The 15,938-nt window shown below is 39.1% G+C and overlaps 1 protein-coding gene across 3 annotated transcripts in view; it reads left to right on the top strand.

Moving 5' to 3' along the window:
* Positions 1-397: 397 nt before the first annotated feature.
* Positions 398-15,938, top strand: part of sema4ga (sema domain, immunoglobulin domain (Ig), transmembrane domain (TM) and short cytoplasmic domain, (semaphorin) 4Ga) — a 29,905-nt gene continuing 14,364 nt past the window's right edge. For 2 of the 3 annotated variants that reach the window (XR_009204145.1, XM_058385411.1), the window contains exons 1-6: positions 398-638; positions 7,786-8,077; positions 14,785-14,930; positions 15,453-15,515; positions 15,615-15,713; positions 15,838-15,931. Coding sequence is in view for 1 of the 3 variants with exons in the window: in XM_058385411.1 (XP_058241394.1) it covers positions 7,951-8,077; positions 14,785-14,930; positions 15,453-15,515; positions 15,615-15,713; positions 15,838-15,931 (529 nt within the window). In the remaining 2 variants the exon portion in view is untranslated. Of the gene's footprint in view, positions 639-5,614; positions 6,008-7,785; positions 8,078-14,784; positions 14,931-15,452; positions 15,516-15,614; positions 15,714-15,837; positions 15,932-15,938 lie in introns of those variants that run through there. The other variant, XR_009204151.1, reaches the window with a different exon arrangement.

Raw genomic sequence — 15,938 nt, 5'->3', positions numbered from 1 at the left:
TATTAAAGTTGTGTGCAGTCTCAGAAATAGGTACTAAATCCTATCTTTCCTTTACACTGTGACAGTGAAAGGTTTAGTCGTTCAGTGCTATTATTTTTCTGTGATACTGTTGTATCAGGTTTCTATCATCTCATTGAAAAGTTCCGCCTCTTCAAGTTATTTCAGCAAGGTTTATCACTAAACTAAACTACAGTGCACGTCCACCTCACGCGTTTTTCTTTCTTAAGGCCGTGTTTTCATAAGTTTAGTTAGTTTCTTTGCCCCCTATACCTTTGCTTTGTGTCAAGCTCTAGAGCAAGCACCTGCTTTATTTCACCGGTTGCGGAAATGGCCGTTGCGTAAGAGGGCGTGGTTTATCTACCTGAATGACTAACCGTCCACGCCTGGAGATAAACTGCTCCTATTTCCTACTCCGTGTAGTGAATCGCGTACAGTATGAAATAATGGTCACACTAGATAGCGCACTTTGTGTCCAATAGGAAGGCGCTTTGGGTTTGGAGCCGGACTTTTTCGGTCGTATCGCAGCGCGAGAGCACGACTGAGACGCCTCGGCGATTGAGTTACTCTGTTCAAATCTCAGGAGCTTTATTTCACTGTGGACTTTTTTTTTCCTGCTATAGAGCTGAAGACGGAGTAAGGTAGGGTGATCGTGTTTTTTTTTTTTTTTGAATATTTATAGTTTATCATTTATAGTTTTGGAAGGAAATGAACTTTTGTTAACGTTGTTGTTCATTCAAACCAAGCTGATTTTTGGTGTAAACACAACTTCATGATTAAAATGACTGCTCGTAAGAATCGACTGAAAAAATGTAGAGCTGAGCTACCCAGTTTTCTTTCCATATTCGTCACGTTAATGATCGATCAAGCCCTTTAACCTGAGAGACTTGGTTAATGATTGATGGGAGTTAGATAGTCTTTAGCTGACTGATTGAGTAACTGAGTTTTAGTCTTATTTACCTTCACGATGCGGCTGGATTGCAGCTCGGACACCAGCGGAACTGCAGTGCAAACAGACTACTCTCTACATGCTGGAGAATAGAGACTGTAATGATGACTGTAATTACACTTCATGTACACTGCACTTACTCGACCACGATAATGACAGTCAGTGTAGTCATTTTTTTTTTTGTATATGTTAGCTGCATCATTTCTTAACGTCAGTCCAGTCTATTTTGATTGATGCTATCTGATCAGCTCGAGCTTTTTTTCTTTCTTTTTTTCCAAACAATTGATCCTTAACCAGAGTCTGAACTTGATAATGACATTATTTACACTGGTCATGTTAGATCTCTGGTGATGAGCATCAGGTCAAAACATTACGGAGTGCTTCAAGACAACACTGGTAAAGGAAGGGAAAAATGATAATTGATTTCGCAGAAACTTTTATTTGAGTGACGTACATTACAATCCAAGCACTGAGCTGAAACGGTGATTTAAGGCTGTAGCAGTGTCTTTTTTTGGTGTTTAATGCTTAAAGCATTTAAAGTATACACTGCTTTGCATTATAGTCTGGGTTTGAAATGTTTGAACGCATGTAAAATATAACTTGATGCTTCTCAAAATACCTCCATCCATCTCTATCGTATTCAATTGCCACTTAATACTGGTCAGGGTTTTGTAGGATCCGGATAGTATTCCGGGAAAACTGGGTGAGTGGTGGGAATATGAGGACACCGGTCCAACACAAGGCACCACACACACACCAATTGTTCATTTCAGTGTTACCAACCAAGGTGGAAATCAGAGAACCCACAGGAAATCCACACGGAGACAGAGAGAACATGATACCCCACACAGGCAGTAACCCGAGCTCAGGACCTGAAGTGAACCTCGGACCCTGGAGCTGTTAGGCAGCAAGGTTACCTGCTGTGACATTGTTAGGGCTTCATATAAAGTCTTTACACTTTTTTTCTGGTACAGAACTAAACTAGCCACTTTTATCAGTTTCCCAAAATATATTAGTCACCTGTTTATGATCTGCCTATGTATGGAAAGCTCAGGTGTTGACTGATGGTCAGTGTGTTTCAGGACAGTGCATTTATGGCAGAGAAGGCATGTGCAGATCAGACAGCCGGTGTTTGTGCGTAATAAAGCGTAATATTTATTACCAAACCCAGGAGCAGATACGCAATTCCTTTTCTTTGCTCTAGCACACCTAGTTCAATCAGGTGTGGAAAATGTACTTACTGCATGCTAGTAGGAGATCTCGTACAAAACTGCAGAGCTGTTTGTCCACAGGAATGGGGAATGGATAATCCCTGTAACAGCATGGAAGGCTTAACTAAAGAGAATTTAGTTACGCTTAAATTCAGCATAGCATTTTGAATCACTAAATGAAAAATATTTAACAAAGGTTGTTTAGGTGACTATAAATGTTCTGACTGTTCACACGATTTAGGTTTTACTTATGTAATTGTTTATAGGTAATTTATGAAGCACGTTAGCTTTCATATCCAGCAACATTTTCCTGGTGTAGGGTTGAAGCGTCACACCAAACTTAGAAGATAAATTTAGCTGGTTCTAGTTTTCTCTGACTAAATATTCCTTCATACATCCTGATTTGTTAAACTCAACATGCTCCACAAGCGATGTGAAGCAGCCCTGCTGTCTCGCTTTATGTGAATGTTTCTCGAAATAGAAGCTTGTCATCTGAAGCGTAATAACTCCGTAAAGCAACAGATCTGTCATCCTTTTTTAAATCACTCAGAACAAGGCCTTATCATGCCATTTTTCCACTAGTTGCATTCTCTACTCTATTCTTCAAAAAAAAAAAAGGCAGCTTCATGTGACTACAAAATGGCCAAAATGTAATTAATAGATAATTAAAGTGTATAAAAAATAGAGCTGTATGTTTGGGGAGTAATTATCTTAGCCTATGAGAGTACCATAGAGAGAAACAGAAAGACATCATTCTTATTTATTTATTTATTTTTGCTAAATGTGACCTCTTTGTCTCCATTAATTCCATTTATAGCTCACCAGAGTCCCTTTTCTATCCTTTATGGGAAAAGCACAAGGCTTCCCAGGCCCCTCGGGTCAATAAATAAGCGTGGATCGTTTAGTATCAAGACATGCAAACACAGTGCCTTATTTTAAGTCAGGCATTTCTGAGTGCAAGGAAAGATTCTGTCAGATACGTAGAGCTTTCATTACAACACAATACTAAGAAAGGCTTTATTAATCAGTAACGTTATAGTTTTAACATGTCAAAGCCACCCCTGTTAATAATGTCAGCCTTCATTTTATTCACCATAGCTGATTCAGATTTCTTTTCTTTTTTTTTGTGACATGGCTTCAGGGAGAGTATTAATGATCCATCAGAGTATTAGAATGAAACTAAATCATGCTGCTGCTATAGACTTCAGTTTCTGAAAAGTAACATTGTTCAATATATTTGATTAATGAAATGGAGTTTCAATACAATTCCACTGCTTCTATTCAACATGTTGGCATACCTACTGAAGCTGAAGGGCGGCTGTGGTTAATATGAGCCACTCTTTCTATAAGAGTGGCTGATGGAGGACTGACCTTTTAGACGTGTGGATGGATGTATTCAGTGTGACAGACAGCTGGTTAAACATACATTCGGGTTCTCATCCCAGCTGAGCTGCTAACAGATGCCACTGGCGTTCAGATTCAGGTTCAGGTTCATGCTTTGCAAAGTTTTTTTTTTTTTTCCATGATTATCCTGGATTCTTTGTGATGCTTCAAAAATGTTCATAAATGCAGCTCCTGATGATGATGAAAATGTAACAAGATGGTATTTTATGACTAGCTGAAATGATCTAGGGGTGGAACGCTGTGGAGTATTCTCAGGTTCGCAGGCTGTCAGGTTTTTAAGTTCTCAGATTTAGAAAGATTGATGTATCCTTCTGTGCAATCTGAAATGTCAGATTCGAACACACAAGAAATGTTAGAGGAGTTGAGGTTTCTGTAACATTCTCGTTTGCACTCTTTCCGGGGACGTGCTGAGCAATTATGGCTGTGGCCATGAAACCTAATGTGGGCAGCCTTTTATAATACTGACAAATTTTCGCTTTTCCTCCTCCACCCTGTTTATCTCATTTAACTGCCTTTAGTATTGTTTGAGAGTGTGGCGTGTGAGAGATACGTGCTAGGTGCTGTGCTTAAAATCTCTGGACTGACTTAAAATATGGCCATGGCTTATTCACACAGTTTGTAGAAAAGCCATTTTGAGACCTCTTTTACACAACAGACAGTGAGATTTGTTTATGCCCTATGGATATATTTTTTCAGGACTTTGAGCTGTGAGTAGAAAACCGAGCGGGCATGGAAAAAAATCTTCAAAAGCTTCAAAACTTTTTTTTAGTTGAAAGTACAAGCTGTCTTTTATATTCTGTGAAAATTTCTTTCGAAAATTTCAAAATCATGGAAAGAAAAACGAAAAGAGAGAAAAAATCCATTTGTTGTCGTACCCTAAACCAGCAGCTGTTATGAAACATGTCAGTTGAAAGCTACAAAATTATGTTATGTGAAAACTTTATAATTCTATTAAAACGTGGCTTGTTACATAACTGCAAATACAGGCTGTCCAGAAAGTCTGGAAGCAATGAGCGTAAAACTAGATATAATTTTGTGTTTATTATTTGCAGCATACATGGTCCCTACCCACTACACGTTTTCTCAGCTGCTGTACAATGTTTTTGCAGATTTGTTGAACATATCCGTTAACAACGCATTCTCCTCAAGCTATTCCCACTGGCTCCTGCTTTTTCACCGGCCACCCTTCTGAACAGAGAAACCATCAAACTTTTTAAACTTAACAGCTATTGTAAACTCTAACGCTTTCCCCCCAAAATAGTTCTTTATTATATTTTATTCAGTATGAAAGTCATAATGCTTGTAGCTTCAGCTTTGTGTGAGATCTTCCCTGCTGGTCATTCAGAAACTCTAGAATAAGATGGAAAGATGAACATATGTACAAAGTGGCATCAGTTAATTGCTGTCACGACTGCCCAGTTGTTTGTCTGCAGCATACACACACGTTCCTGCAGTTCCTCTGCCTTTACTCTTTCTAGTAAGGGATTAGATGTTATTTTGGCAGTGGTTGTAATTGTTCGAGAAATTCCTGGGCTCCTGTCACATCCTGTTTTGCTTGTGCAACAGCTTGTTATTAAAAGCTGGTTACACTGCACCTGTACACCACACTCACAACCAGCTGTGACAGCCCAGCGGTAGTCATGGAGACGCACAGCAGCCGAGGCTGAACCGATGTAACTGTTCACCGTCGTGTGTTGCTGATTCCTGTAATGCAGCAGGTGTCTTAATGTGTGTGTATGTGTGTGTGCTCCTGAGAAAGGGAAAGAGTGGCACAGATGTTTGTATTTAGTTTTGTGGGATTTCGGGAGAACGAACTTAGAGGGTGCTGCGTGCATGTCCTCTTAGGGAGCGATAGGGGTTAGGAAGGAAAAGAAAACAGCTCTCATCTGGTACGTAAGCTTGTTTAATGGGAACAAGCGTGTGTTTATCTTAGACAGAGAGGGAGTGTTCTGGAGTGTTTATAGAAGAGAAGGACAGAGTGTATAAAAACGCTGGGGAGAGAGGTGAAGGGAACAGTGGGAGTGTAGAACAACTGTCCCTCTAAATCAAATTGTGTGTGTGTGTTAGAGAGAGAGAGAATTACTCTTGAGTAACCATCAAGTATGATAGTCATGCTTCTAGTCCCTCTTTAAGAGCTAAATCTTATAGGATCTTGAAACTTGATGTGAGTCGTACAGACAATCCTGAATAGCAAATCGTAGTCAGAGCTGTGTCATGGGTGCAGCTTTGGAAGGTGCAGGAAATTTACATACATGTCATACATAATCATACCTTAACTTCAGGCACGGAAGAAGTCGGACTACGTTGTGATTGGCAGGAGCCTCAGCCAATCAGCTGAGAGAGTGAGAGAGATTGTGAGCAAAACAAAACAAGACAAATGGGAGTGAGAGAGGGAGACTGATACTACACTTTAAGAACATTTTCTGGCCTTTTTCTTGCTGAACAGGTAAGGTAACAGGTTGTCTGTAGCTGGCTGAGTGACAAGATCACTGCAAGGGTTTGTTGATGCATGCGCACTGCTGCTTAATCAGGTGGTCAGACAAATGTGGACAAACTAATAACAAGCTCTTATCGAGAGTTTTGCTCTTTCTTCTAATACTCATTAGCTGTTATAGTCACAGTAATATGCTGTTTTTCCCCTCATAACATGTGAATACTTAGAACATACAAGCTTTTATTATTATACATGAATATATCACTACATCATTGGTTTAGTAATAATTTAGTTATCGTGCAATTTCGGACACAGATTTGGATTCTAGCTGCAAGTGTGAAATTAATCTGTGTGGTCGAGAAGGAAGCAGCAATATTCTCAAGAATACAAGCATTTTAGCACTCAAGCTCTTTTGTGTAGATTTAATCATTTTTAGTGTGGCCTCTGGCTGTTTGATGAATGTTTGTCCTTTGGTAATAGAACTTAGTCTTTTATTCTTATGTTAATTATTTATACCATGTGTAGATTTATACGACTAAATGTTCTACTATTAAAAAAACATTTTATTACTTAAAATGTATCATCCTATCTTAGTTGCAATATATTGTTTCTTTTCTGGTGCATAGATTTAAAATGCATTGCTGCACCATACTGTAGAATCGTTTATGGTAATGATAATATAGGCTTTTGCATTGCTGACACACATGATTTTAGATTTTGCTGACGATTCTCACCAGTAATTTATTTACAAATCCAAATAGGTTTTCTTCTGCTGTTTGATGAATCATGAGGTACAATTAAAGTAAAATGTAAAATTAGTAATGGTTTAAATGCACAACTTTAGAGTCACTGGCTGAGTTTAATGCATTCAATTAGTCACTTATTATTTATTTATTTATTTATTTATTTATTTATTAATTATTTTTTAGAAACTTGTGAAACAACTTTTTTTTTTTTTTGCAAAATTGTAAGCACAGGATTTTTCTTTTCGAACTGCTACCAGGGAAGACTCGTATATAATTACTTTCTTAAGTTCCATGCATCCGAATTGAAGATGTCTTTAATTGAATGCGCCCTGTAACATAACGTGTCTTGGCCCATATCTGCAGAAAATCTTTGCATTCATTTCTGTGATTGCAGAATCATAAAATCCTGCTGGAATGTATACACAGTATGTAGCAGTAGTATCTCAGTATGCCATTTTATTGTCACCATTAAACATCATGCAACATGCTTGTTAAAATCACCAAATACTTGAATTAAACTTTTGCTTCAGATTTTTATAGTGAGAGCACTTGTAATCTTGAATGTGTCTGACTTTATTTAAAAAAAAATTTAAAATTGTAAATAATATATTTACAAAACTATTAAATAATAAAATAACAAATCTGAAAACTCTGAATACAAACCAGTAATTATTATGTTTTAAGTACTGTGTTATTAGAGTAATGAGTAATTATTCTTTGTACCAGATGATGGATGGATTTTATTGAGGGATGTCATGGAAGTAGATGTGTAGAAAGAATTGTAATATTTACAAGGAATGTGCAGAAGATGCTGGGCTGATTATCTGGGTCAGATTGTTTACCCACTGATTATTTATCATCTTCAAACCGTCCATTATGTTAATTAAAAACAGGTACATCCGACAGAGGACAACAATCAGCGATGTTGCCGCATTTTCTACTGTGATGTGTTTTTTTTCCACAGACCTATTTCTCCCGCAACCTCAGCAATTCTTTCGTATTTTGCTGCCTCCACTAACCTTTTGTTTTCGTCTTGGTTTTTAGATCAAGTGTTCGGGAGGATGATGAGGTAGCGAGGATTGCCGGGACCTTGTTGTAAAGACGAGACACAAAATCACCGAGTGCATATTTGCTGTGAGAGTGTCGTCCTATTGTGCTGAAAGGATTTGAGGTGCTCACCTCTCTTGGGCGAAACAAGTGGCGATAACGATGAGGAGCAATGTGGCATGGCTGTTATGCCTGCATCTGCTGTGTGCCATGTCCACACTCAGGGCATATCCTTTCACACCTCCTCTGGACCTAGATGTCACTCCCAGAACTACTGTCCCTTTGAAAGGTATGAGCCACTAATATCCACTAATGCCACATTCACATTTACACTCTCAACAAATCAAGGAAACATGTAACAATGCTTTGGGAATGATGTCAGTCATGGTTTACTTATAGCAGTATTGCATATAGCATCAGAGGCATAAACAAACATTTGGTTTGGCACCTCTAGGGTTGGGGGATTGATTCCTGCCTCTGACCTGCTTGTACCGCATCTGTATGTTGTCCCTGTTCATTAGGGGTTTCCTTCAAGTTCTCCCATTTTCTCTTTTCCTTACTAGTCCAAAGACATGCATTGCGGGTTGATGGGCATCTCTAAATTGTTCGTTGTGTGTGTGTGTGAGAGAGTGTGTTTGGCCCCTGTGATAGACTGGCACCTTGTCCAGGCTCCCACCTTGTGAGTCCCCTAGAGTCCCCTAGAGTCCCCTGGAGAAGTGTGCGTTTAATTTTGGTTATTATCCCATTGCCTCTCAGTTTAGTTTTGACAGTATCACCTAGCAGCTCAAGAATATTCTCCCTTACAGCAAATTCTTATCTAAAAAGCAGGAGGTTAATACACGTTCACTCTGAGACATGTGAGGCCCACCAGAGCATCTTTTCAAAGCTTTTCACGCATGTTTCAATAGATGCTGAAGATTGGCTGCTGTTATTCAGATGGTGAGGAATGTCATCTTTCCTAGTCAGAGATCTGGGCTGCCAGGTTGACCGCAATATTTGCACATGGAGTATAGAACAGAGTCACTCGAACTGCCTCAGACTCTCCTTTTATCTCCTACTTGGAGTTAAGCAAGCATGGATGTCAAAAGTCCCAAGTTTGTTTAACTTGCAAACATTTGACGAGAGCAAATCTTTCCCAGGCCACGATCAGCCCTAGAGCAACAGTCCAGAGGGTTATAGCATTCCTCAGAGCAGAAAGACCCCAGTGCACAGCTCTGACTCTGTAGACATGTGGACGGGCTCACTTCTATTTCTGACATGTTCAAGGATGACCTATTGTTTTGATGACCAGAAAGCTTAGCAAACAGGAAGGCAAAAGTCAACGAAACTGCATTTTTTAAAAAAAACTGCTAGAAATGAGTGACGCTAGTGCTGACGCAATTGATGTGTGTACTCGTGTTATGCAAGTATGTGCATGTAATCCCATCTCGCCATCATCATCATTCATCTTCTATCCACCCACATACTACCCTTTTTTTCCACTCGACTCTATCTCACCTTCTCATGATGCATGGATCTGGTCTTTTTATATCAGCCACTAACTTAGAAAAATCTGTTCGTTGAGTTTCTTAGCAACTTGTTCAGTATAGAAAAGTATCAGATGGCACACAGGTCTCTCTCTCTCTCTCTCTTTCCACCTCACCCATTTAATCATTCCATTTAGTCACACTATGTGCTTGAAAGGACATTGTTTAATCTAATAAGCTCATTGGAGATCCTGTTAAGTCCCAGTAAAAGGGAGAAAAAAAGAATATGACAGCTTATTGTTGTTGAATGTATGACCTATACTGCGGTTGTTTTTGTGTTTGGATTTTTATCTGCATCCATGCACAAGGTGGGGAAACACTCTGGATGGGGTGCCAACCCAACTGTGTGCATACTCAATACTCATTCACACAATAATAACATATTATAAACAATATACAGAAAAATCAAACTGCAATGCATATCTTTGAACTGGGGGAGGAATCTGGAGTACTTCTAGGAAACCACTGAAGGCAGAACATGCAAACTACACACACACACACACACACACACACACACACACAAGGCGGATGCAGGAATCAAACCCCAGAGGTTCGTGGCAAATGTGCTAACCATTAAGTCACTTTGCCCTCTAACTACAACTAATTTAAATCCTTTGCCAGACTTGTATTTTGGAGACTTGTACTACATATAGGATAAGGGGATTGTTGAACAGAGCGTAATGAATTAGTTTTAATGGAGATAAATCTATTTAGTAAAAAAAATAAGAGAGAGAGAGTGCGAGACAACACATTTAAGATGGAAAGGTCAGTTGTGTGGGTTCCCAAGGCCATCTGTGTGGGAATCTCTTATGTGTAATTACTTTAGCTGGAACAAAACTGGCAAAGCAGCCGGAGATGGATGCTATCATCACTCAGCTCTCCTCCGCATAGTAAACCTACACTCATACTTGCACGCACACACACACACACACACGCACACGTACATATATACATATGTACCTGTGTGTGTGTGTGTGTTTATAGACTCCAGTCTTACAGTACTACAATAACACACCACTGTAGTCATTTCTTATAAGAGAAACCAAGGACTGTTGATGGTTGGAGTAATTATTATGGGTTAAAAGTACCTAAAAGTGACCAAATGATGGCTCATTGGAAGAGATGACAAGCCTGTGTAAAGAAAAGGAGTAGATTACTCCTTCTGTAGCCAGATAATCTGTTTGGGCGCTTTTGATATTCAGGGCTAACAGAGTCGTGTGGGAGGGAGTGACAGTTATTAATGTGAGAGTAAATTCAGGCTGTTTACTGTTATGTCTTGCTGGTTCTTCCAGCAGAAACCTTTATCTTTGCACAAAGATTTTGCTTCCAGTGAGTCACTGTGGGAAGAAACTATGTTCTGGGTGTAGTAATTAATAGGCAGGTCTGAGCAGCACCATTTGTGGCTAAAGTTAATTGTTTCACAAGGCTGAATGGGCAAGAGTTCATCTGGCACACTCAGGGGATAGTCATACAAGCAATCAGAGAGCAATGCCAACTGAATACATGGTTTAGCACAGCGTGTATACAATCTGACGAGCTCTCGGTAATTCCTCAAACTCCAGTTTCTGTATGATGGAAAAGAAAATGTCACAGTGAGCCTTGTGTTCTGCCCCGCTCGGGTCCTCACAAGACCTTCAAAGATGTTTACTTAGAAAACATTCCTTTGTGGCGACACACACTCTTTGCTATCTTTCTGTCTCTATCTCTTTCTCTCTCTCTGTCTCTGACTCTCTGTTGTTGATTAATATTGTGATCAATTTAGGTTGATAGCATTAGTCAGAATTTGTGTTTGTTTTACTTCTATCCTACAAGTATACCCGTTAACACGCAGCTGTCCTCTCACTGACCTTGTGATAGTTTGTTGGAATTCATCATGGCAGGGCCGTTACAGTTTGTTAATGGAAAGGTGGCAAATCTTAAATCTTCAAATCTTACCAAAATGTTGTGCTGTGTAACACTGTTGTAACACCCACACTGTGGCAGCTTCAGTTCCACAGCCCCTGATTTTTTTTTGTTTTTTTTGTTTTGTGAGAGTGTGCCAGAGCCAGCATGCACCTCTGACTCCATGCTGAAGCCTGCACTGTGATTTAGCACAGTCATCCAAATGTCAGGGAAAATAAATGTCTTTGCACAATGACTTTTGCATGGGTGTCATTAAAGCCCATATTTTGATGAGGAAGCTGCTTGTCAGAATAAAAGAAAGAGGGAGTTCCCCTGGTTATTGTTATTGTGTTACATTTGGCCTGAATGGGTTGTGAAATAGTATCTTATATTCAAAGCTGCTGAAGAAATCATATTGTATTGTGTGTTTGCTGTGCTTTCTCTCACACCTCTGCTATGAATGTGAGTCATAAGTTCTTCACGAACGTGACTGAAAGCCAGATGTTCAGGAGCAGGTCTGAGAATAGACTTGCCTGATCTGCTCTGTGTGTGTGTTTGTGTGTTGTAGTAGTAGTTGTTGTTGTTGTGGTTGAATTGGGTGTATGTTCTTTCACCTTTCTCCATGCTTGTTTGTTCTCATTGCCTTGCCTTGCCCTCTTCAGGGTGGGGATACTGTAGAATTGTGCTCTTCTAATCAGAGTCTGGTTGGGAAAACCTCAGTTCAGATCAGATTTAAGCACTGACTATTTGATCATTTTGTTGAATCCAGGTCTAGACAGCCGATATGCGACATACCTGTCTATGTAATACACTAATAAAGGATTTGTCCACATGTGTAGGCATGTTGTTGTGTGGCTGCAGGAATGTAAGGATCTCAGGTATATGGGAGCATGTACAGTATAATACAGTACCTGTATAATTCTTGCAGCAGTAAGTGGACTGGAGGATCTTAAAGATTATATTACAAACCAGCTTAGTTTGATTTATTACTAGAGGATATTACAAATTAACTGCATGACTGAAAACTTTAGTGCTTGTAGTACTTTACACACACAGACACACAAACACATGAGAGAGAGACAGAGAGAGAGAGAGACAGAGAGAGAGAGAGACAGAGAGAGAGAGAGACAGAGAGACAGACCCTAAAAGGATAGAGCTTACAGTCGGATTACTCTGCTTGAAGACTCAAGGAAATGAGTTCTCTCATTACTGAAGCTGTCAAGGCCACAGTCTACCATTTTTTACATTAGTCATACTCATGTTTTCCCCTGATTACGGCTTACCGAGAAATGTCTATCACAGAGAATAAGGAAATAAACACTACTTACAGTGATTTTCTTAACAGTCAGTCCTCTGTCTGTTACTATTAACTATAAAGACTGTTCTAGGAATGCAGCCAAATATGGATACTTTATTCAGTTATTATCTATCTATCTGTCTATCTGTCTGTCTGTCTGTCTGTCTGTCTGTCTATCGAAGAAAATATGCCTGAAAGATTTACAAGATATCTGATTGAGACTAGAGACTTTAAATAAATAAATAAATACCTAAACGTACGAATGAATGCAAGTTGGAGGAAATGATAGTTTGGGCTTGGTCAGGGTGGTAGTGCTTAAATTATGCTGCTTGTTTGTTTGTATATTGGGAAACAAATTAAAACAGATTTTGAACTAAACTTCTTAGAAATACTGCAGGCATGTACAAACGTATGAAAATTGTGTGAGCAGTTTAGGACTTATCACTTGTGAACTAGAGTGTGAATGAACTCTTCGAGATAGAATTCATTTCATTTCTGACACTTTTTATTAATGTAGTGTTTTTCCGAATCCTGATAAAGCTAAAAATACAAATGTTTTGAGCACTAGACAGATGCATAAAGATCATTGTCTGACACCCGAGAATGTTCGGTACAGAGCACTATATAAGGCAGCAGTGCGGGACTGAATCCAGGCATTTGCTAGTGAGCACACTTTAAACACACCATCATGACCCGTCCTTACATAAACAATGTGGAGGTTACAAATTACCCAATGAACTGAAACCACAAAAAGGGAAGGGACGTTTTAACGTTTATTGCATTAAATAAACAACCAAGTGCATGTATGTACATCTTTCCATCTTTTTTTGCTATGTAGTGTGGTACTAAGTAGTGAGCATAGCTTGTGCCCTGGATTTACGGTACACTACGGGTAATGATGTAGTAAATTATCCTGGGAGTAGTATTTTGTAATAGTAGAAATTTGATAAGATAACAGAATGCTTACACTGTATGGTGAAGAGGGAACAAACGGGGAGACATCACACATCCAGGCTCTGCCCCTGTGCTGTGATATGATAGTGGTGAACTTTGAGTTACTGAAGGCTAGTTGGATGTTGTGTTACTGACTCACTGAGGTGACGTCTGAGAGGTGTTTTGCCAAAGTGAAGTATGTCTTCATGTTGGTGTGTTTGTGTGTGTGTTTGAGTTTGTAAATGTTAAGCATTCCTCAGTAGTTTAAATGTTTGACCAGGTTTTTTGTAGATAATGTAAACACACACATTAACACATATACACGCCGTGCTTGAGGGAAAACAATAAGACGTCTTTACTGAGAGAGGGAAACATGATTGATGTGTTTTTGTCAAGTGATTCATAGTTAAATAGAGAGCAGTGTCAGCATAGAGTCATAAAGCACAGTCATATTCTGTCTCTCTCTCTCTCTCTCTCTCTCTGTCTCTCTCTCTCTCTCTGAAACATACTCCACTCTGTCACTCTCTGGCTTTGCTTGACATATGTGTCCCTTCAGTTGATTGCTAAAGCATTCCTAAAGCAACATACAATCTTTTCCTGTCACTGTCTCTAAAGTCCTTCCTGCCAGAGACACCCACACAGGAGAAAAATGAAATTTGTAGTGTGTTTGTTTGTTCTATGTTGCTGTGTGGTATACTGGATCAATGGAAAAACCGTACCACATAATCATGCCATCACTGTTGGAATGTTTTTTCTATATAGAATAATAAACCTTAACTTTTATACCCACACTGGTCCTCAGTCATCAAACTTAAAACGAATGGGTTTATTGGTAAATCGTTTTTTATGAGTGTTTTACACAAGAAGTTTGGTATTCGTGAAAAGCTTTTAAACCTCAACTTCAAATTGTTTCATTTATTATATTGTTTCATATTAAGATATGGAATGTACTGTTTAGTTTTTATCAGTTTTAAAGCATTTAGGCACACTTATCCAGAGTGAACAGGACAAAGACTACAAGTATCAATGAGAAAATTTTGTGGAAAAATTTTGTGGAAAGAAAGCTATAAATGAAAGTAAATGAGGCTGCACTGTCTGTGCATATCCATAAGCTGTAAACAATGTGTCGGCTAATATTTCTCTCTTTATGTAAGCAATAATTTTGCTTTATATGCATGGGCATTGATGTTGATATCCTTTACCTTACATCCGCTGGACTGGTGATTTGATTGTTTGCTCCTTTAACAGTTTCCTTGCAGGTACCTACCTTTTGTAGTAAATCTTTGAACATCAACTTGACATTCTGCCAGTTTGAGGCTTTAGTATGACCTTTGTGTGTTTGTGTTGTGTCTGCATCAGAGTTGTGGAAGAGCAGACGCTTCAGTGGCTCTGCTGTGAACTACAGTACGCTTCTGCTGGAGGAGGAGCCAGGTTTGCTGTATGTGGGAGCTAGAGGGGCGTTATATGCCCTGCAGGCCTCTGATATCTCCAGCTCCAGTCACACTGTGAGTACTCCACTGGCATGTCTCAGATTTGTTTTTCAGATATGAGACCACTGTCTAGTAAAAATGCAGCCTTGTAGATTTTCTACTGTCAGAATTGAAAATTACAGTTATAAGGACAGCATGTATATTCACTTTATTAGGAACACTTTATTAGCTGCTCAGTTGTAAAGCATGGTTGGTTGAGTTACTGTAGCTTTCTGTTTAGCTCAAACCAGCCTGGCCATCAACAGTGTGTTTTCGCGTACAGAATGGCCACTATTGCTGGATGTGTTTTGTTTTTCACACACTTCTGTGTAAAGACTGTTGGGTGTATAAATCCTATAAGATCAAACCACCGCAATCTGGCACAAAGACACAGAGATTACATTTGTCCAGATGCAGATATTTGTTATGAACATTAACTGAAGCCCTTTGCATGAATGAGAAGGTGTGCAGGTGTTCCAATTCATATGTAGAAATTTTAAAAATAAATGAAATACACATTGCCTATTAAATTAGCATGGTAAACTTTTCCTCATACAGATTGACTGGGAGGCACCTGAAAACCAGAAGCAGCTCTGTCTGGACAAAGGCAAAGATAACAAGGTAAATCACCACCCTTGTGTAAACCACCCTTACACATCTACATAATTCCTTTTTTTTAATCAGGTTCTAATATACTGACACATTTATTCTGTATTACAGAGTGAATGCTTTAACCACATCCGATTCCTGCAGAGATTTAACAGCACCCACTTATATACGTGTGGAACCCATGCATTTAGCCCACAGTGTGCATATATTGTGAGTACAATATTAAAAAACTCCATGAGTCCACGCATTAGTTTCATATTTTTATTTGATGCTTACAATGTTTGTTTTTGTAGCTTTGTTGATGGTCTGTCTGTTTTCCTCTGTGTTTTTGCAGGATAGTAAGGAGTTTAAAATGTCTTCTGTGTTTGAGGAGGGTCGAGAAAGGTGCCCTTATGACCCTGCTAAAGGCTACACAGGCCATCTTATTGGTAAGAA

Source organism: Hemibagrus wyckioides, linkage group LG03 (assembly GCF_019097595.1).
Source record: "Hemibagrus wyckioides isolate EC202008001 linkage group LG03, SWU_Hwy_1.0, whole genome shotgun sequence".
In the NCBI taxonomy this organism is placed as follows: Eukaryota; Metazoa; Chordata; class Actinopteri; order Siluriformes; family Bagridae; genus Hemibagrus; species Hemibagrus wyckioides.
Note: the sequence above shows the minus strand (reverse complement) of the source record. Positions and strands in the feature narration are given on the sequence as shown.